The 21,906-nt window shown below is 46.6% G+C and overlaps 1 protein-coding gene across 1 annotated transcript; it reads right to left on the bottom strand.

Moving 5' to 3' along the window:
- Nucleotides 1-1,555: 1,555 nt before the first annotated feature.
- On the bottom strand, nucleotides 1,556-15,104 carry LOC116501176 (aquaporin-3-like). Its single transcript, XM_032206613.1, has 6 exons — nucleotides 14,947-15,104; nucleotides 6,073-6,199; nucleotides 5,765-5,902; nucleotides 4,751-4,869; nucleotides 3,812-4,029; nucleotides 1,556-3,112 (listed from the first exon to the last, which is right to left on the bottom strand). The coding sequence occupies exons 1-6, from the start codon at nucleotides 15,052-15,054 to the stop codon at nucleotides 2,944-2,946; spliced, it is 879 nt and encodes a 292-aa protein (XP_032062504.1). The 5' UTR covers nucleotides 15,055-15,104; the 3' UTR covers nucleotides 1,556-2,943.
- Nucleotides 15,105-21,906: the final 6,802 nt, after the last annotated feature.

Raw genomic sequence — 21,906 nt, forward strand, 5'->3', positions numbered from 1 at the left:
TGAGCTGAAAATAACCACAATTTCCAGCAATTTATGTGTGCCTGCTGCCAGGGAATATGCCATTTTCAGGTAACTCTCCTTCCCTCCCCACACTGCAGTAGCAGTTCCAGAGCTCTTGAGATGTGCCATATAAAACCATCCTATGCACTGCTCTCCTCCCAGGGTTAGCAGAGAGCTGCCCTGTACCTGTCTCAAGTGGGACAGACCCCTCTGGAAGAGGAGGCAGAACCCTGCACAGCTCCCCATCTGCTCAAGGAGGGCTGGGTCTGCCCCTTTCCGCATGGCAATGGATCTGCTCAGCTGCTCTCAGCACTCCTCTGACAGATCCCTCCAAAAACAGAAGCCTTACACAGTGGGAACACAGTTATGACAAAAGATAGTCAATATCTTACCTGAAAATGGTACAGAATTTTGTTGCAGTTTTAAAAAGTGTATGGAGCAAGGCAATTACCACATGCCAGAGAGAAGCAGGAGGAATGGGGTAGGGAGTACACATAAAGCACACAGACAGCGCTAGCATCCAAAGGCATATGGTCAGTAGTAAGAATTTTAGTACATCAATCAAGCCAGCTGAAGACATTATGACAGAAGAGTGGGAAAAGGACTAAGAGTCCTGAAGGAAACGGGGAAGTAACCTCCGCAGCAATGCTAGTTAATTGTATTAGTATAAAACAGATTTTGAGGGAAAAACTTTCAATACAGAAATGGATAAAGCAGCATATTAATGAAGGATAGAACATACCAAACTCAGCAGCTTTCTTGCTAAAAAGTCATTTGATTTCTAGTTGGTGAATTGCAGGAAATCATTCATCCAGACTACACTGAATTGTTTGCTATGGCACCGTCTGGGAAGTTATGAGTTATTTTAGGGCTGTACAATTCACACAGGAAAAACACAGCAGGACACATCAGCTAAAGAGCAACAATAATGGTATTTCAGAATAGGCTGGAAGAGCTGTGCAATTCTTCAAGCATTGGGTTAAGGTCTGTAATACTTGTTAGCTAGGCCATGCAAGGAAAAAGAAATTACTAGTAAAATATGCCGGAACATACACTGGATACAGAGTAGGATTTCACAACCAGAAGAACTGTATTAATTAAAAAAAAAAAAAAAAAAAAAAAAAAAAAAAAAAAAAAGAGAGAGAGAGAGAAGAGAAGCTAAATGGTACAAAGGGCGAGGGACAAACACGGACTACTTGTTTCTTTTGTCTCTTGAAGAATAAGATGCCCAAGAGCAGGATGCCCCCACCCACCAGCCAATACTTTGGCCTTTGCACAGTTCTCCTCCCACCTGCCCCAAAGGGAAAGGAATAAAACACAAATGGAGCATGTAAAGGTACTGACTGGAAGGGTTAATTTCATTTTGCTACTGCAGGCTGAGGAGAGGAAAAGGTTTTAAGGAAACCTTTGCTATGGATGACTTCCTTTCCACAGCAAAGTTTGCTGACAACAGCTCAGAAATACAACTGGCGCTAACACTTTACAGTGTGGGTATTGACATTTTATTTTTTAAAAAGGCAAAAAAAAAAAAAAAAGAATACATTATTTCAGTGATTGGAAATGTATAGAAAGTTACATATTTCAAGAAGTTTACACATTAAAGAAATTCTTTTGAAGCCTGTTTCTTTAACGCATTGCCATGGGACCAACAAATTCTTTCACAACTGATACTGCTTGTTTCAAATACTCTGTATGGCATTGCGATCACCAGAGATCCTCTGACACACCAGCACTGCTAGTATAGGAGGTGCCTGAACTCAGGCTCTCATCAGAAATAATGTGTTAAGAGTGCTGTGAGTGCCAGGGATGCCCCAGCAATTCTGCAAGGTAGAAAACAAAATGCTCCAACAGCATAGTTCCGTGATCTAAGGCTATCCTGGGAAAATCCAACAGTATCTCAAAGCTGTCAGAGAACAGGCAGTTCCCACACATCTTTAAATTAACTTAACTCATCCCAATCCTGGTACGTGGTAACAGCTTTTTAAGGAGTGCGCTTATATATCTCTATTAAAAAAAAAATACTATTGTGAAATTTACATGAACACACACAACTTTAACAACACCACATTTTCAGTGGAACTTGGCTATTAGCTGCTTGCAGTATATATACAAAGCTGATTAATTGGAAAGGCTGCTACAGGGAGCCAAGCTTTCTTTCCAGGTTATCCCCAATGAAAACAAGAATTTCCTATTTTATATTCCATGAGTTGGCAATATTAAAAATTGTGATCAAAACACCAGGGTGCAGTGGCTTGTAAACATTTTGTCTTAGTATTCTGTTAAAATCCAGTGCATTCTCACTTTCCGCTCTGACATTATGGATCAAATGGATATGATCTTCTGGGAGTTCACGGGAGATATGAAAGGATTAGCCAATTAAAATCTTTTAGACAAGTCCATTCCTGGTGTCAAGTCATTGACTTCAGAGCAACACCAAGCATGGATTTGATCCATCATAGAATCACAGGGAATTTTTTTCAAGGATGTTGTATTTTCTATTTAATGCTAAAACAACAAAATAATTATATTTTGCATGGTCCCCACTCTGCAGCAGATGGGGACACAGGTTTGGAGGGAAGCAGTTTGCCAAACTCACAGGCCAGGCCACCAATTTAGCCCAGGAGATCCCAAGTTCCTGAACATGAGGCCTGTGCCAGAGGTGTTGGATAGCAATGCCCACTTCTCTCCTGACTCCTACAGTCCTCAAGCCCCTTTTAGTAGGGAAAGATTACACGATACTGCACATGGGGAAAAGGCTCACAGGAAAGTGTCTAAAGCAAATGCATCAGGGATATAAAAAAAAAAAAAAAAAAAGCTATAATATCTCAAGACAGGAAAAAAAACTCTTCCTGTTGTTCTTGAAGCTCTTCTCAACTCCTTCCTCCTCTTAGCCAACTGCAGTCCTGAGTAATGAATGTCTGCCAGACCTGGGTGGCAGCTTCCTCAGACCCTTTCCTTGTGCTTCACATTGGCCAATTTGACTGTTTCCTGCTCAGAGGCAGGTGGAGAAGGCTCATCGTGGCATCCAATCATCAGCTGATAGACCATCACTCCAGCAACAGCCCCAAGGAAAGGAGCAACAACTGGAACCCACCACCACTGCTTACCAGTCCTGGAAAACACAAAGGAAATGCTCAGGGTTAACAATTGCAGATGAGGCATTAGGATACTTTTGTCTGGATATGGAACAATGCAAGATCTAGCTGCAAGTCAATGGGGATATTTGGAGGCATAAGACAACAGCAACCCTGGGTCCACCACAACACCCAAGACAGAATTTGCCTCTTGCTGCAAGTTCTGGTGACAAGCATTACAGAGCAGCTGCTTCCAGGACTTCCAAAACTGTTTCCCCACAAAGAAAGGAGAGAAATCATTGCAGTGTCTGAACTTGGCACCTTCACTTCATTCCCACTGTTTGCAGGAAAGCGTCTCTTGACAACACGTAAGCCTGTATTGTTCATGACTTAATCGTCTTCAGTTACAACAAAATCCAATTATAACAAAGGCCTTACATTTCCTACCAATAAAAAATAATAATAATAAATAAGATTATGTTCAAGGTGCGCTTGGACTTCTCATAGATGCCCTGAGGTTTCATCCCTGATAGCAAAATTAAGTCATTTGCTGGGAACTGCCCTACATGTATGATTTCTTAAGAAGCAACAGAGCAGTGTCTTTTTAAAAATGTCTATACGGTCCAGAGATACCTCATGGGTGCTAAGATTTTCTGTGATGCCAGAAGTACTACCTAATTGGACTTATAGTTGTTTTTTCCCCTTGATGCCTGAAGTCTTCATCGGCAAGCACTTACCAGAACACTTCAGAGCCCCAACCAGCAATGGCTGTGAAGAGACGAGGGCCAAAGTCCCTGGCAGGGTTGACAGCATAGCCAGAGTTGAAGCCCATGGAGGTTCCAATAACAAGGACAACAAAGCCAACTGTGAAAGCTTCCAGACCCGTGGGGACAGGGTTGTTGTAGGGATCCACAATAGCCAAGACGCAAACAATCAGGGAGGCTGTGCCAATGAACTGGGGAGGGAGGGGAAAAAGAAAAAAGCGAAGAATTTATTCCAGGCTGATCTTTTAACCAAGTTACTTATCTCCTATGAAATTCCATGATTTTAGGATTCGTTCTCTAAAAAGCTGCACTAAGTCATCCCATGGCATTATTAGACATCACCCTATTGGGAAAGGACAGTGGAGCTCACTCCTAGCAGCTGACAAGCTCCATCATACCTACACCTTTTTCCCTACCCACAGGAGAGCTATGAATAACCATCCAAGCAGCCAAAAGCAGCTGAAGACATCTTCCTGAACCTACCTCCAAGCTGCCACAGCCAAGCAGCTGCTCTACCTTTGTGGTTGGTGGCAACTTCAGGGAGGAGAGAGACCCCTCCAACACCAGCCAGCACCCCACACCCACTTGACCTCTGGGTCATGCAACAACCACAGCAGTGGAAGTAAGAAAGAGACATCCTTCAGGAGCTGAGACCAAGTTATGTCCTTTTCACTGGTGTCCTGGCAAGCGTTGGGTCTAACACTGGTTAGTGCCTTTAAGACAAGCTTGCTTGGTTTAAGCCTTTCCAACGTTCACCTTCCTATGGGCTAGTGAGATGCCCATACAGAAAGGATCTTGGAGCCAATCTCTCTCCTCTTGAAACTGCAATTCATTCTCTAATCAAATGAGAGGCCCAGAACCACCCCAGAAGATACCTCTTCAAATTCTGGCATCCTCCCAGCACCCTCTTACCTGGTCAAAGAATCCATTCACAATGTTCAGATGCTGAGATGGGTAGGTGGCAAAGATACCAGCAGTGGCATTCTGTCCCGTTACGTACAGCTGGTTGCTGCCAAAAGCCCAGATGGCATCTGGAGGTGGGGAAAAGGCAACAGAGTTAGAGCCCAAAAAAGAAACACTAATCCGAATCCTAATTCCTCCCACAAGGTGCTTAAACATCTGTGGTACTACAGAAGTCATAACAGATATAGTAATGGACCTGATCTGCAGCAAATATGATTTGGGCTAATCTTGCCATTTCCTCTAAGCCAATAAGCCAATACTTTCACCTCTTGGGGCCGTCTCGTAGAGCAGTTGCCCCCTCATCTACTGCTGTATAGAAGCTGAATAACTACCCTAAGCAGGTTGTATAGGTTCCCTCCATGGTCAGTTAAGAGAAAAATAGCTGCTCATCCCTGTTTTAGGCATCTAGTTAAGATGGGGTTAGTTCTTTTCTGCAGAGAATCTGACTTCAGCCCACCAAATTCTGGAACACTGCTTAGCTCTAACATCCATTAAATGCTGAGCAATGGTAAGTGCTGATTGATTTTACTTGTTTACCTTACACAATTACAGCAGTACTGCTTTGTTTGGAATTAGCAGCATTAAACCTTTTCCTGATCAGCACAAAGAGTGTTCAGTTCTCGTCCATTGAATATTGTTGTATTGAGGAGCACCGTGAAAGAGGAATAGACTTATGAGGAACTGGATTTCTGGGATGTTTTCCAAGATGTACAATCACCCTGATAAGGGCTGCCAAAGCTGCTGGAAGTCCAATTGTCTCACACTAGCATCCATACAATGCAGAAAAATTCAGGTGAAGTTTATCTTTTTTTTTTTTTTTTGACAAGGGGAGTAAAATGGCTCTGGAACAATGCCCACATATAAAGTCTCTATTACTACTAGTGTTTCATCAACATTTCTGGAAGATCTGTTTTAATCTGGATAATAAACACATACTTGCACACATAGACTATCTGCACTTACCATAGTAGAGACCAAAGACTATGCCAGCTCCCAGGAAAGCTCCAAGAGTCTGGGCCAGGGCATAAATTGGCAGCTTGATCCAGGGCTCCCGGGCCAAGAAGCACATGGCAAAAGTGACAGCAGGGTTCAGGTGTCCACCTGCAGAAAGATTGGAGGTTAGTGCACTTTTGAAAGCAGAACTTGGGTCCCAGAGCTGAGCCAGGGCATACCAGTCTCCAAACCAGCACCACACAGGAAAAGTGCAGTTCTCTATGACTACACACCAGTTGTCACAAGTGAATTCCAGCCACCACAAAGCCACAACGTACCTGACACTTGTCCTGAGATCAAAATGCCAAGCATCACAGCGAAGCCGAAGGCCAGGTTAACAGTCAGGAATCCTCCATGAGACCCTCTGCTGAGCACAACCTGAGCAACAGAGCCACAGCCAAACAACTGAAAAAAAAAAAAAAAAAAGAGAGAGAGATTGAAGTTAGCCTCTGTTTCACATCAGGGCCAGCTGCTGACTGACACCCTTGACTGCTCTGCTCACACCTGCATGCACCACTGAAGGCCTCGGGTCAAGGATGAGCTGTAAAACTTCAACCCCCAGTCATCATAACCAGGGATAATAGGGAAGGAAAAAGGACACAAGGCAAGTCTGACACCTGGCTGGGGGAACTGAAACAAGGACCAAAAAGTCTGAAGAAAGATCAGCCCACAGCTCACATCTCTAAGAGACTGAACATCTTTATCCAAACATTTCATTTTTAGGCAGCTAAAGGTAGGCAAGAAGAGTCAGGGAGACAGCACCCCAGAACAAGGTGTTTGCAGCACAACTTGTTCATATAAGGGATCTGGGCACCTTGCTGTTGAAAACAGCTAATAACAGTCTGACCCAGTAGCACATAGATTGTCTGGGCACCATTTTGGTATAGCCTGAAATAAAGACATGGCTGAGGAAGGGTAGGGTCAGCCTGGCAATCACAGACACTCCTTCAGGCAGCCCTGGCTGATGGATTGGGGCTGCCTCCCTGAGCTGAGCTACCTATAGTTGTCCCGAACCCAAGGCACGCTGTGGGCCTCCAAGCCAACCACATCCCTCCTATGGCAAAATTATGTAGGAAAGGACCAGGATAACACAGTTGGCCTGTCTCTACAGTACCAATGTGCATCAAGCACTTAGGGCAACAATAGTTACTTCTGTTGGGTGACAAGGGGTGTTGCCTAATAGCTAAAAGAGGCACATGTTCATGCTCAAAGACGTGCTCTTAATGGGTGATTCTTGTGTTCCCAACCACATTCAAAAGCCATGCTTTCTATGCTCATCCTTAACAACCCAGGCTAATTTCCCCAGGTGGTTCAGTTCATCACTCAACCAGCTGGATGCCTTCTGCCTGGCTGAGTCTTTGCACTACCTGCCATGCACTTTAAGAGGCCCTAGTCCTGAGCTTCTCTTTGCTTGTATCTTCCTCTGACTCTACCTGAACTGATTCTCAATGTGTACCAGGTATCACTTCACCTCCAGGTACTGTGAGCATCCTTAAACAAGGACAGGGATTAGAGCTTGCTCCTGGACTGCTCCCAGAGGACAGAGATCCTCCAGGTTAGGCATATAAGCTTTCCTTACTTCTACGGAATATGTGCCCATATCTACCCACCCATCAAGTCTTTCTGCTTCTGTAAACTTCATCATTTTAGAATTGCTCAATTGCCACACAGACAGCATCTGCTCCTAGGAGAGAAGCCACCAAATAGGGACTGGGAGGCAGGGGTGGATCTCTTCATCTCTCCTGCCAACGCTGGACATGCTGTTGAGCAACACACAATTCAGAGAAAAGGCAAAGCCAAAACACAGCTAACTCATCCCCTGATAACTGATGAATTACTAACAAAGCAAACACTGCACTCAGCCTGCTGGGAAAGGGGCAGCCAGATAGGCTGGAGGCGAGCTCACGAGGTGGACACTGCACACAGGGACCTCCTGACAGGGAGCCAGGTCCCCAACACAGGGTTTTGTGTAGAAAGAACAAAGGAATCTGCAGAACTTGCTAGTTAACAGGAGATGACATCCAGCACTGCTCTCTACTGGGTGCAATCAGAACAGCCCCTCCAGTGTCCCAACCCCAAGATTCCCCACTGGAAAGCCAGGGCAGAGAAGATGCCTGGCTGAAGGCAAAAAGTCTTGTCTGTTGTGCAGCAAACAGCCATCATTCCTAGCCATGTCCATGCTACTGAGGGGAACAAGTAAATACTGACTAATGACCAGGGTGACATCTGTTTCTTCTTTTACCCCAGAGGAGCCCCAGCACACTTCAGTCAGAGGTTTGGACAGAGTTTTTGGCTATGGTGTTCATCTCTAAGGCCACAAAGCAAGCACATCAGTCTGACCAGGGAAGGATGAGCCCACAAAAAGATGCACTGGGCATCTGAGTTTGGCAGGGTTGGCCCCAGTTTATTCCTATTGATGAAGGTATTTGTGTTATTCATGCTGAAAGAACTGGCAGTTCTGCAAGTGGATGGTGGTTGGCTTGTTAGCCACATATCTTTTAGTCACAGAAACCACAGAGTAAAGTTCCCCACCCTGCCATCCACCGCCTCATTTACCCACAAAGTTCTTCTCTCAACCTGGAGGAGTTCCAGCTCTGCCATTTCTCAAGAGGTTATTCCCCACCCTTCTCTCCCCTCCATCCTACACCTTGCAATCCTTCTCCAGCTTTTCTGCAAGAAGGAGTCTATGGGCCATGCAAAAACACCTCCAGGCCACATCACGGGAGCATTACAACTGTTTATCAGATGAGCCTTGAGCAACAACAGGAAACTTAACCCTAAGCAGATTTAAAAAAAAAAAAAAAAAAAAAAAAAAAAAGGGTAGGGTGATATTTATGAACAAGTTTGAACTTCAGTATGCTTGTGTGCAATTCTGTCCCCTACCAATGAAGTCCTTTAAGCATAAACACATTTTTATACATGACATCCAACCGCAGCACTTGAACTTTAAGAATTCATTCAAATGATGCTCATCCCTGCTCTTGTGGCTCTTGGTTTTACATTATAGCATCTGGTACAGTCCATCAGCACTCAGCAGCAGCCAGTGGTACACCTTCACAAGCTAGGTGTAGCCTTGACACAAGCCGTACCACACAGTTATGTTGTCTGGAGGGATGCAGCTTGATGCATTTACAGACACAAAAGTTAAAATAACTATCATCATGTCTGTGCAAACTACGTTTACCTGGAGTGGGATTTTTTGCACCCTTGTGCATCTGAGTTATATGGTAAGTCTGATCTGGACATCTTGAATTCCTCCCTCACACCCAATGGAGAAAAATTGCAACATCTGGAAAGAAACCCATCCTCCCAAGATGGGCAGCCACACCAAGTAGTTCAATCTAGGGTCTCACTTCTCTCTGCTGAAGTAGTCAGCACTCAGCACAGCCAACTCTGACTTTCCTGTTTAAGTCTGGGCAGGACAAACCCCACTGCCACAATGAAACTTTTTTATCTTTTGGTATATTCTTTCAAGACTCCTAAAGAGGCATCAGTGACAGACACAATGCCTGGAGCACATACTGTCACTGTGGTCTGCCATGCTGCTCAAGGGAACAGAAATCAGACCATGTTTACAACCCTGTGGCAGATTTTGTCATGATCCACTTTTCCAAATCCTTGCCCTGCCAGGTTCCTATTATTTTGTTGTGGTAGTGACAAAACTTAATAACAACAATTTCCACTTCCTCTATACGTTAATTTTCCCTCCAATTCCCTCTCCCAAACCATGAAATACAGGATATCCTCACCATTCTTTTTTTTTTTTTTTTTTAAAAAAGTCTTAAGTCTTCTTTTTAAATACTTAGAAGTTCAAGAGCAGTTAGTTTGAATTGAAAGGCAAGAAGGTCAAAAAAAAAAAAGTCAGCATTTATCTGTTGTTTTTTTTTTTAAAGTGCTTTAAGTCCATGCAATGGATGTAAAAGTCCTTAGTCAATATTCGACCACTATGGTCAGGAGATAGCAGTGCACACCCCAGGGGAGATGATCCCTCACTCTCAGGATTTTAATAACCTGCTGCAACCACACTGATTTTACATTACAGGAAAACATCCCAACCAACAGAAACCCAGGTTAGTTCCCCACATGGCACGGTGCGCAGCAGTCAGCTGTTATATCCCTGTGAGCCACTAGGCAAGCTCAAAAGCAAATTTTTAAGTGCTAATAAAATGATTGCAACAAGCCATTACTCTGATGTATTAAAGCTACTCTCCTAGGAAGTGAGGTCGCTGCACCCATTAACCAGGCTAATGGAAGCCAGCTCCCTAATTTCATCTCACTGGCTGAAGCAGATCTAATGGTTTCACTGCCAGCAGGGAGGATTCTCCCTCAGAGGCTGATCCAACTCCTTGCACTGCAGAAAATGAACAGGAGCCCACCACCTTCTGCAGTGAGTTCAAGGGTGAAGGGGCTGCACAAGGAAGGGGGCAGCCAGAGGCAGCAGCAAAGAATAATAATATAACAGGAGACGTGGCAGGTTGCTGGGTGTAGCTTCATACCCAGGGAAACCAAACCTCCCTGTGTCCAGGGCACATGAGGCTTTGTCACCTCGGGTGGCAAACACCCCGTCTTCTCCCTGGCTAGGGACAAAAAAGGCCTGGAGTTAGTCACAGCTGGTATGAAGGAACCTTGGAGGACAAAAAAATATGTTGAAAGAGCTAATGAAGATGTGAGGCCACCTGGGTTCACAGACAGCTTGTGTGCAAAACAGTTCTGTAGGTGAACTCAGGAGGGTAGCACCCGATGCCTCCCTGCACAATGGCCACATTCCCTCCCTCACTTGCCCTCTCCCTCCTTTGTCAGTGCTCTTTCATGCCTCCAGGTGCAATGCCTGGATGCATTTGCACTTGGACTTCAGACAGACTGATCTCTAAATCAAGATGGAAAAGTTTCGTTTGCATAGCCCAAGAGGAGTGGTGTTGCCCAAGCTGCAACTCTCCTCTTCGGCTAGCAAACAAACCAGGGATTAGGCAAGGATCCCACTGTAAGTCTACCCTAATCACCTTGGTGGATGTGAAATGTTGCTCAGCCCTCACTGTCCTCTGGTTAGGTGGGGAAGGCGCCAGAAGGGCAGTCATACCCAGGGGATGCTCTAAAGGAAAGCTATTGATGGAAGATTTTAAGGATCAGAGACCCTTTTCTTCATACTAGGGTGGAACTCAAAACCTAGGGCTTTCACAAAGTCCTCCCAAGGACTTCCCTGCAGCTCAGTGTGAGACTGGGTTAAGACACTGCAAACCCCAAACGTGGCCTCTTACTGCCCTCCCTGTGTAGTGGGGTGGATCACACAGCCAGAGGGACCTCCACCAGCCACAGGGACAGTGCAAGGAGCACCATTCATGCCCTTACTTGTAATCTCTCTCAAACAGATGGGTCACCATTTAAAGTTTGCAAAGCAGGGGAGAAACATCAGATCCCACAGTTTGGCTTCTTGTCCAGCACAGCTGGAGCCAGCCTGGGCAGAAACACCCCAGCAGGGAAGGGCTGAGGTGGATGGTCTGTAATGTTACAGCTCTCTTCATCACCAGCTGTCTCAGAGCCAGTTGGGGCAGCAGGACTTGAGAGATAAGAGGGAGTCTGAGGGGAGCTGCGCCATACACGCACCATGTGCTACGATAACGCTGCTCAGAGATGGAGAGAGACCGCTCTCAGCACACACCAAAAAAATAAAGAAAAAGAAAAAAAAAGCAGCCAACAGTGGAGGATTTGGGCATTAGTGAGGAAACTTGTTATTTTAGCTTGTTTTCCCCCATATACATATTGAAGTAAGAACACATTGTGCTATTCCTGATGCCCCTCAGATCAGGAGGCTTCAGCTCTCAGGAAGACGTGGGTTTTCACAGGGTTGGGCATTGTTGGGGGAAAGCTGCCTCCCACCAAATAATTACAAAAAAATAAAAATAAGGCTTTAAGAAAATAGGCACAAATCAGACAACGACACTGGGAAATGCTGTGCCACCCTGGATGGCTGTCGTATGAGCAGCACAGACTTTAAGCTTTGCACTGCCAACAGTTTAATGAGGTTCCCTCTGCCTTGATCATCCCAACTACTTTGCTATTTTGGTTTCTGTGGTCCGCAGCACACTCATTCCCCAGAAAGCTCCCACCTGGCCACAAAGCCAGGACAGCCTGAATGAAAAGCTATTAGGAGTAGTTCTGTTCTTTCCTCATGCCTCAGCAGCAGTGAATCATAGTTAGTCCAATTTGGAAATCAGTTACAGCAGCAAGTTACTTCTCTTGCAAATGTAAAAACCTAACAGAGCCACCTTTGGTATTTACAGCCAGCAGAGCAAAGCAAACAGACCCAGCCTTTAAGGAAAGCACAGAGACTTGCCACTGGAAATCTTGCTTTAGCGAGTTGCTACAGCAATAACACAAACAGCAAGTCACTCGGAAAATGCCTTCAGCATTTGCGTTGCTTATCCACTGCCAGCAAGGGTGCTTCCGACACAGCTATAAAGTTCAAAACTAATGTACCATTCAGAAAGTATATTTTGAAGGGGGGGGGAGGAAGGAAGAGGATCGTCTTAATTATCAAAGGAAACAGAATCAGCATTGCCATTTCTGTAGCAGGAGGGACACCAGGCACAGAGTGCAACTCTGTTGTGCAAGGTGCCGTGATCTGCAAAAGCTGCTTGCGAGTGGAGAACACCTCGCCTTTGCACTGTTCAGGGTTTGACTGCTTATCTGGATTATTTTTATCTTAAAAAAAAAAAAAAAAAAAAAAAAAAAAAAAAAAGTATTTCTAGATCACATTCTGCTTCCTTTACAACCCCTTCAAAAATAAGAATCAAGCACCAGGTTGATTCTTACCAAGAAAGAAACTCTGCAGGGGCCTGAAAAGATTTTGCTCTAGAAGAGCTTTAGAGAGTTGCAGTTATGCAAGTGAGAGGGAGGAGAGAAGGAGCTGAAGTCATGCCAATATCTACGGTGGGACAAGTTTTACATTACACAGTGCAATCTCAAGTAAACTGCAAACTTTAAACAGTCTCACTCCCTCTGGGTTCAGGAAGTTGACTTCAGTGTGAATAGTACCAAGCCTTAAATCCATCCTCAGTACTGCTCAGTTCTAATATATTCATCATCTGTGAATGGATCTCTCCATGCATCCCATGGCTTTCCTCATGTATTTATTCTCTGAAGCCCATAACAGATGCTTACTGGGCTCAGATGCAGATCAATGCATTCACACCCAGCTCAGCCTGCTGGCAGGGCAGGCAGCAGGGACTATTGCAGGGTACAAATGCTCATTTTCCCTCCAGGCAGAATCCAGATCTGTGTCCTGGGATTATGCAGCCTGAACCACAACCCAGATCCTCTGAAAAGGGGGTAAAATAGACAACTTCAAGGCCTTTTATGTTCCAGGTAGCTGATAAAAGAGACACAGGGGAATATGGGTGATAGGAAGCAAGAAAAAAGTGACTTCATATTAAAAGAAACAAAATCTCAAAGTCGCACTTCATTACGAGAAGAATTGACTAGGACAGCACCAAGGGATTCATTTCCCCATTTCTATACCCTGTTTCTGCCTGCTGTCAGCCAGGCAGTGTTTGCCATGCCTGGGATTTTTCCATTTCTCCCACCACCCACCCCGATTTCTCCCATATGAGCACAGAGCTCTCACAGCCCTTCGTCCCCAGCATGGGAGCCTCAGGAGATCCCAGGTCACTCCTACAAGATCTGTGCACAAACACGAAGCGTGTTGCTCCCAGGGGCTGTCCCTGGCTGAGGGGCACTCATTTTAGAAGCTGGTTATGATTTTGGGCCAAACCCTTCCATGCTCTGAGCACATCCCGACTCCTCTCTGCCTCACAGCAGCAAGGCTGTAGGGACAAGTTGTAGCAGTTGGAAGAAAGAATAACTTTTTTTTTTTTTTTCAACCACAAACCTTTCTGGATTCATTCACATGACTAAAGGCTTGCCTTATTTCTCCACCAATACTAACTTGGCTATCAGGAGACACTCCTCCTCTCCACAAACACCACCTTGCTTCTATCCTGAGACGAAGCGCAGCAACATCAGTGATCCACAAACAGCAGCTTTCTGCTGGTTACTTTCCTATCAGCTTCTACACACCTTAATCCAAGTATAACCCTTCCCTAAGGAACCAGTAGGCTTGCAAGTCACCAGAGCTGGGTCATTCTGGAGAGAAAGCCATTGCACTGTGTAAAGCTGCTTTCTTTCAGGAGTATTAACATTTTATGGTCTCACATCAGATTCAGTAGTCCCCTCTTCTTCATCAGGAAAGTACATGCTACGAAAGCATACGACAGTTTGTCAGTCCCTCTGCTGTCCCCAGGAGGGCAGGCAGCTTCGTCAAACCTTCCTCTGCTTTTGGCCCCTCCAACTATCAGTGTTTTCCCCAAACAACCCTGCTATCAGTTACAGCAAGAGGTAAACCCGCTGTCACTCCACAGAAGCCTGGAGGACTGCTCTGGATCCCCACCACTTCAGATGAAGTTTTTGCCTTTCAGCTCAAAGACACCCACCCCACTTTATTCCTCATACCCCATCCCTTTGGGAACCAAGCACTACAACAGGCAGAAGAGTTACGTTGCCATTCAGCACTTAGAAAAACACATGGAGCGACAGCTCAGCACTGCCACGCACACAGGATCAGCCGCCAGCAAGGGCTGCCCTGGTGGCATGCAGACCCACTGATAAGGTTTGAGGGACTTGCAGCAGAGAAAAACACTGCAACACTAAGTTCTGGCTTCTCCATAGGATGTACAGAGAAAACAAAGCAAGGAAAAAGCTTTCGCTGCCTGGGTGATAATAGTTGTACTATTTCAGTGCCAGGAAAATATTCCAGGGCCGAGAGGGAAAGGAAGTTTTGCACGATCTCCAGGAAAACTCCTGCTCTCACACGGAGCCTGCTCTGCTCCCTGCACTCCACAGGCACAGCACAGCCCCCCAGCACCTGCTGAGCACTACAGAGCCCACCCTTTGCCTGCCACCCTAAAGCTCACCCTACAGCAATTTGCATGAGCTTTTCCCTGCTCTATAGACAAGGACTTCTCCTCTAGAGCCCACAGGGCAGGCTGCACTGGAGCTGGGCTCATCCACGGGACAAATCCCAGCAGCAGCACAGCCCCTTTGCCAGGACAGTGTCCCCCCACCAGGATGGTGTCCGCTTCACCCCAGCACAGACTCACCACCAGGATCAGAGTCCCCAAGCACTCAGCCAGAGCTTGTCGCACTAATTTGTTTCTGATCCTCAGGTGCTCTTCAATAGTGGCGAGAACATCCTTTTGCCTCCCCATCGCAGCAGAGGTGTCCTTCCAGCAGTGTCAGGGAACAGCAGCAGCTGACACAGCCTCAGCAAGGTTTCTTCCCCAGCAGAGCTGCCTTTGCTTATAAATAAGTTTGCGATGCCTGACACACCTCCCAGTGACCACACCCCTTCCACCCTCTTCAAAACCCTTTTTTCTCCTCCTTTTCAGCACGAGGCAGACCAAGCTGTTTTCTTCACTTTCTATATTGCTCGCATAGGTGAGCGAAAGATTCAGGACTTTCAGAAGATGGAAGAATTAAAGGTGGCAAAGATGTCCTGCCCCAAACCCTTCTGCTTTCACCGCCTAGTGTGTGGGGCTGTAGCTTCTTCTCTTCAGCTGAAGTCCAAAAGCTGGGCTGAAAAAACAACATCATTGCCCATTTGTGTGATCATAGCACCCTGCTTCCTGCTCCCTTTTCCTCCCAAGCCCACCAGAGGATGGCAAAGGCTCTGCTGCCCCTAATTCAGAGGCCGTGGAGGTTTTTGCAGCGGAGCAGTGGGGCAGGAGGGTTGGTGCCCATAGCTGTGCTGTGGGACGGGGCCAGGCACCTCCTGCCCCAGTAACCCCCCACCAGTAGCTGGTGTTCAGAGCAAGGCCAGGCCTGCCCCAGCCCCCCACCCCAGCTGGAGGATTGTGGTTGGGTCCAAAACATTGGTGACATTGCAGCTTCCCCCTCACAAGGCTCTGCAAGCACATTTTCATCCCAGTCCCCATGAAAGAAAAAAAAAATCCACAAGAGGTCCCCAGCACAGCCTCAGCAAGGAGACCACCGACTCACTGAGCCGACTCACTCATCGACTGTCTCTGCCTTCTTGTTCTCAGTGACATCCTGCATCACCCCGGGCTGATTTTATGAGACCACCTGAATGAAAAGCTGTCCCAGTCCCTAACATCTGGAGCTGCTGGCAGGACGTGTGCCACTTGCAGCATCTGGTTTCTGTTAAGCCAGCAATAAAAATTCCCCGGGCTCTTTGACTCTGTGGGGCTTGACGTAGCACAGCAGGATGAATGAGCAGGGCTGAGGGGACCCCTTTCCCGGATTTGTTCCCTCACCTCCTCTGCAAAGCCACAGATTGCCAGATCTTCCTCCTATTTAACCATAAACTTTCCCCCTGTAAAAGCACGGCTCTCCAATGTGGTGATGAATGGGCTTTTATTCCCTACAGAAGCCACAGCCAGCCCGAAGATCCAAGTCAGGAAAGCAGTTAGGAAAGCAATAACGTGTGGGGAATTGAATGCAGGGGAACATTTGGGTCCAAATGCAATTACAAGGGATGGGAAACATCTCTCAATATCTCAACATCTCTTGGGCCTGGGCCTGGTTTGGTAACACAAGCATCATTGAAGTCCTCCAAACTCCAGCAACATGGGGTTCGCAAACCAGCCCCAAGGACACACACTTTTCCTTCCTTTCCCTCTCTCTCCCCATATCCCTCTCGTTGTGCATCATCCAAGCCATGGAGGACCCACAGCTGCACCTCTGCCTCACCTCGTTCTGCACTTCCCATCTCCTTTATATTCCCCTCTGTCCTTTTCACCCTGATGTTGTCTGAAGCCACTGCAGCCAGAAGTGAAACCATGGTGCACTTCAGAGCTAACATCTTCTTTTCCACTTGTTGAGCCACTGTTGGGCAGGTGCTGTGGTGTATGTTTATAATTTGTTTAGACTGGGTCATGGATCCCATTCTTTCCCCATAGTGGGGACAGGGCCATAAGACTAGACCCATGCTGGGTGAGAGCCATAAGACCAGAGAGCCTGCAGAGGAGCAGGAGGGACGTGGAGATGCGATGTTCTCCAGATAAGCAGATGCGTGTCTCCCAGAAGTGCAGCACCCGATCCCCACTGGCTACGAGTAAGAGTCGAGGGTACAGAAATTTCCTCATGGCTGGTGAAGGGAGGGGAGCTGTCTGGGCTCCCAGGATGATGATAGAAGATAGTGGTAGCACCAGCATCAAAGCTGGTGCTTGGAAAAGTCTAGACAGACGCGAGCCCGAGGAGCCGGGGTGGGGTGGGCACTCTGACACCAGCTCCGTGGCTGACTCACTGCCCATTAATTACATGGCCTGACCCTGAGCAAAACCTTCACCTTTCCACACCTCAGCTTCTTCAGCAGTAAATTGGAGAGAGTGACAGTGGATTCCCTTCCCGGGGCGTCATGAGGGTGAGTCACTGCTGCCCAAGACCCAGCGACTTAAACTGAGCAATGGGGACTTATGCAATTGCTTTCCCAAGAACCACGTTGTTACCTACAAAGGAGCAAGGGGAAGGGACAGTGATGCAATGCTGGGGAAGTGGAAGATCTTTTCAGAAGCAATAATTAATCAAAGTGTGAATAAGGGCTGAAAGGTGCCAATTCTGGAGCTTCTCCGTGCCAAGGTAGGAATTGACCTGCCACACCGAGCAGCTGGACTCCAGGGACACAGGACTCAAGCACAAAACAACTGAAGATATGTGTCATCAGCTACAATTTTTCAAAGAAGACCATCCGACCTGTTACCTGGTGCACGAGGTACTGGCACCCATCCTCATGGTTAGCAGTCTGTGGGTCAGCAGGAGTAAACAAGGAAGGACACAGGAGTAGGACTGTGGTAAACCTTCAGTCTGGTAGACCCTCAGAGCTGTTGGCCTTTCCTCCTGTTGGGTGGACACAGCAAGATGTCCACACCTTTACCACTGCTTTGCATGGACATTCAAAGCCACACTTTCACAGCACAGGGGTTTGAACAAAGGAAATTTCCAAACCTCTGTCACAAGAACTCATGCCTCACCTCCTGGTGGTGGTGCCAAAGCTGTAGTCATTCACAGCATCAGGTGAACTAGAGTGAACTATCCTTATCTATCTGTACAGTGTCAAAAAAAAAAAAAAAATAGAAGAGCAATGTAACACTTTAATTTATGTAAAATACTGGTCTCCCCAGAGGAAAGCTCAAAGATAAAAAAGAAGCTCAGCTCAGCAGGGAACTCAGGAGAGCATTGTTTGTTCTGTTTAGCTTGTTCCATAAATCTCAGTCTTCTATCCCAATATTTTCTGGGGCCCAAAAGTATGGGAGTACCCAGGGATAAACCAAGATCTGAACCCATGCCCTCTAACCGCAGTCCATCGGAGCACTTGTCTATAAGTTTGTCACTTTCTTACTCCTTCCCTTTCTCTCCTGCAGAACCTTGCAACATGCCATGACAAACTCACTGTGCTTGGGCTGTTATTTCTAGACACAGTCCAAAACCAACACCCAGGCTCCATGTTTGCTGTTTGTGTTTCAGCCTTGGCACTTGGCTCCTTCCCTCATTGCTCTGCTCCAGGGGAAAGACACAGGTGAAATTTTAAAGGAAGAACCCAATCCTTGGCTGCTTTCCTTCAGCTGTTTTCCTACCGGCTCTAGTGACACAGAATAAACCCAAGCTTATGAACTCCTTGGCTTCTGCAAAGCGCTGAATCAGCCTCCAGCAGTGTAATTTTTCTTATTAAAAAAAAAAAAAAATGCTTAACAAAGTAACCAGACTTATCCTCAAGCAGCTGAACAGGTAAACTTGGACCAATTGGTTCCACATCTTATCCAAGCCAAATTCATTCACCCATCCCAGGATATATGGTGCAATCCAACAGGGGGAAGAGCGTGAATCACACAAATCTGTAATGAGTCAGTCGCTGCACTGGGTCACCTGGTGCAAACGCCGTTATGCCAAGGGAGGTCACTGGGTCAAAGCATTACGGGATTCGTTCTTGTGAAATCTCCCTTTAGAAGACACCTCTGACCATCTCCTTCCCGTGATCTACCTGAGAGGAACAAGGCGACCTGTTCAGCAGATTTCATTAAAAATAAAAATTATAGCTTGCCTGGCAGGGCAGGGTAGGAAGTGAGTGAGTAGGAAGCTTTCTAAACGATTCTAGCTGGAGGGTTGAGTGCAGTCGTTTCAACATCCTGCCTTGAATCTCCAGATTGGCAGAGGCAGGTGCTCATTTCATGACTGGGTCTGCTCAGCTCTCCTTCTTGAGCTAGAAAATGGGAGAAATTTCTCCTGGAAACAGTGGTAGTCCACACAGCTGAGGATTGTTGATGGCATCTGTGTTTTGAGAAACTTAAGATGAAACTGCAACTCTCATTTAGCTTCCTTGGACATCTAACAGGCATACAAGTTGGCAAACTGGGTTTGATCTCTGACTTATAATATAATAATGGGAAAATGTTCAAAATTCATGAAAAAGGCTCTTCACGAAGTCCACTGCTTAGGACCAAGTGAAGCAAAAGTGACCCTGAACTGAGCCTACACATCGTATCACTCATAAGAATTTCATAGGGTTGAATCCTCTCGAGTTATTTCGGGGAACACAGCCTGTTCCCACTGGTGGTCATGCCTCATTTACTCCTCACCCCAAAACTGGTCCCGATTTACAGGAATAAACTTTGTTCATCACATGCTGTTCCTGTGGAGAAGCCATTTTCCAGTGTAAGCAGTTACATACCAGAAGAACTACTGTACATTGGAAGAGCACCAATTGCTCCAGAAGGAAGCTTTTTAATAACACATCTGAAAGGAAAGCTATCACAAACAGCTCTTCTGAAACAGGGTGTTTGGCAGGAACTTCCCCCTTAAACTGCTCTGTGCAGTCTTTCTTCCGAGAGCTGCAGAGCCAGGCCTGGCTTGGAGACACTGCTGCTACTGAACACCACAGCAGGCGAGCTGAAAGGCCTTGAAGGCAGAAGATGCAGAAATGGGGTGAAAGTCAGCCAGTGTGTGAGTCAGGGGCAATGACAAGAACTTTCCCTGCCAGGTGAGGAAGCGTCCATGAGTGAGGAGGGTGTCTGCTGTCCCACCTAACCATGGGTAGTCCCAGCGCAGATGTCCCTGGGGAGAGAAATGATTGTTTTAAGAGCCCACTACACCTGGATATCATTTTAGTTTGCCTTTTTGGTGTTTGCACCATGGAAGGGGTGAGGTATTTGTAAAATGAACATGGAAGCCTTTATTCTGTTCTACAAATCACAGCAGGGGCTTTCAACCACACCACCACATGTAGGTCAGGCCACCCATGCAAAGGAAAACTAACTAAAAGTGGAAGAGGGGCACAGAAGTATCTGAAGGACAAGCAGGTGAGTGGAGTCCCTCCATTCCCATATGGGCTAAAAGTGCTCAAATAAGGCAATGCAGCAAACCCAAAGCCAAGATGGGACATACCACTGTCAGTAAGTACATGAGGAGGTACAAGAACTGTTTGTGTTGGCACAAGTGCAACTAGGGATAAACTAGACATGGATAATTTTAGGCTGGAGGGTAGAAACTGTAAAAGCATGGGTGTCCTGTTGATATTTTCCAGGAAGGTATTTTCCAGGAAGGTATTTTCCGTTTCCAGGAAGGTATTTTCTTTTCCAAGGAATAACAAGGGCAGAAAGTACCAGAGGGTTAAATTAGAAAGGGGACAGCTTCCAGACAGGAGACATGGTGTTCCCTGAAATAGTTAATTCTTTTTCCCCTGTTTCTGTACCCTGACCCAATTCTAGGAGCCCAAGTCTTGCTTGCCCTCATACAGTCCCTGAACAGAAATTCCTGCTAACCTGCACCCTCACAGGAGAGAATCAGGCCACCAAACTGTAACAGGAGCTTTGGAGCAAGCTACTCTCTCTGTCTCTTATGACCTCAGGGCTGTCTAAGGACTTTAACTACAAATTCACCTGCACACTCCCTAAATCCACCCCTGCAAATGCAAAGTAAGCTTGCTTACATTTGCTGCAATCGAGAACAGAGCCTGCTGTCCTCCTTGGGACTTGCGTTGCTTCAGCTGGTTTTGCATCAGCCTGAATCCTGGGGGAATTTCCATCCTGGCCTCTTTTATTTTTCCCCTGGTTAGATTAAGTATTAAACATCTTCCTTAACCAAGCAGGCATTGAGGAACTGAATCGTAATGGGCATTTCTGAGATTCCATAATGCAGCAGGGATCTGGCATGGACAGGCCACCTGAGAGGAGCGCCTGAGGCTGTGGAGATAACAGGGCAGTAAAGAGAAGGGCTGGGCTGTTCGGTGGGTGCAGCTCTCCAGGTCTGAAGGGAGGGAAGCACCCACCTCCCAGATCACCTCTCCCAAAAGGAGAGAGAATGTCCTCTACCCAATGGCTCCTGTATGGGCATTAACAGTCATAGGACACAGGGTGGTTTGGGGCTGTAGCTTTTAAGCTGAATCTGGAGGCTTCAGCGAAGGCTCTGTCTCATGGGTGGAGAAAAGTAAAGGACTTGAATGGTGTTCTGATGACAGCCACTGTCTTCTCCTCCTTTTCCTTGGATGGAGCTACGCTGGGGCTTGACTGATCCTACCACTGACCTGGAATATCCCAAGGGTGAAGATCCAACATTTCCTTAGAAAAATGTCTTGGCCTCTTTTTCTTGGCCTGCCCAGAAGGAAAAGCAAGGCTTTGCACACCAGAAGCCCTAAGAGTCAGCAAACATAGATGCCAAAATAGGATGTAGGATATATTCAGAATTTCAGTCCTAAGCCAGAGCAGGGAATACATACAAAAATTCCCATGTGGGGACATGGGAAGCCGAAGTCCTGGGTTGCTTCAAGACCCAAGACAAGGATGAGATGAAAAATTTTCTTGAGAAACCCACTGTCAAACCAGAGTGGCTTGTGAAAGCAGGGGGGAGGACATGGCAGGGGCAATCCCCCCACCAAACAGGCAGCACAGCTCCGACCTCCCTTACCTCCCCGTCGCTCCCTTATGGCCAAGGGCAGGGCTGGGTGTTGAGACCACCCACACCAAGGCCACAGGAGCCCCAGTGCTCCCCCTGGGGCAGGAGAGCAGTCTGGGGATCAGAAACCTGCAGACAGGAGCCGGTGAGTCACTCGT

The sequence above is a fragment of the Aythya fuligula genome, chromosome Z (assembly GCF_009819795.1).
Source record: "Aythya fuligula isolate bAytFul2 chromosome Z, bAytFul2.pri, whole genome shotgun sequence".
In the NCBI taxonomy this organism is placed as follows: Eukaryota; Metazoa; Chordata; class Aves; order Anseriformes; family Anatidae; genus Aythya; species Aythya fuligula.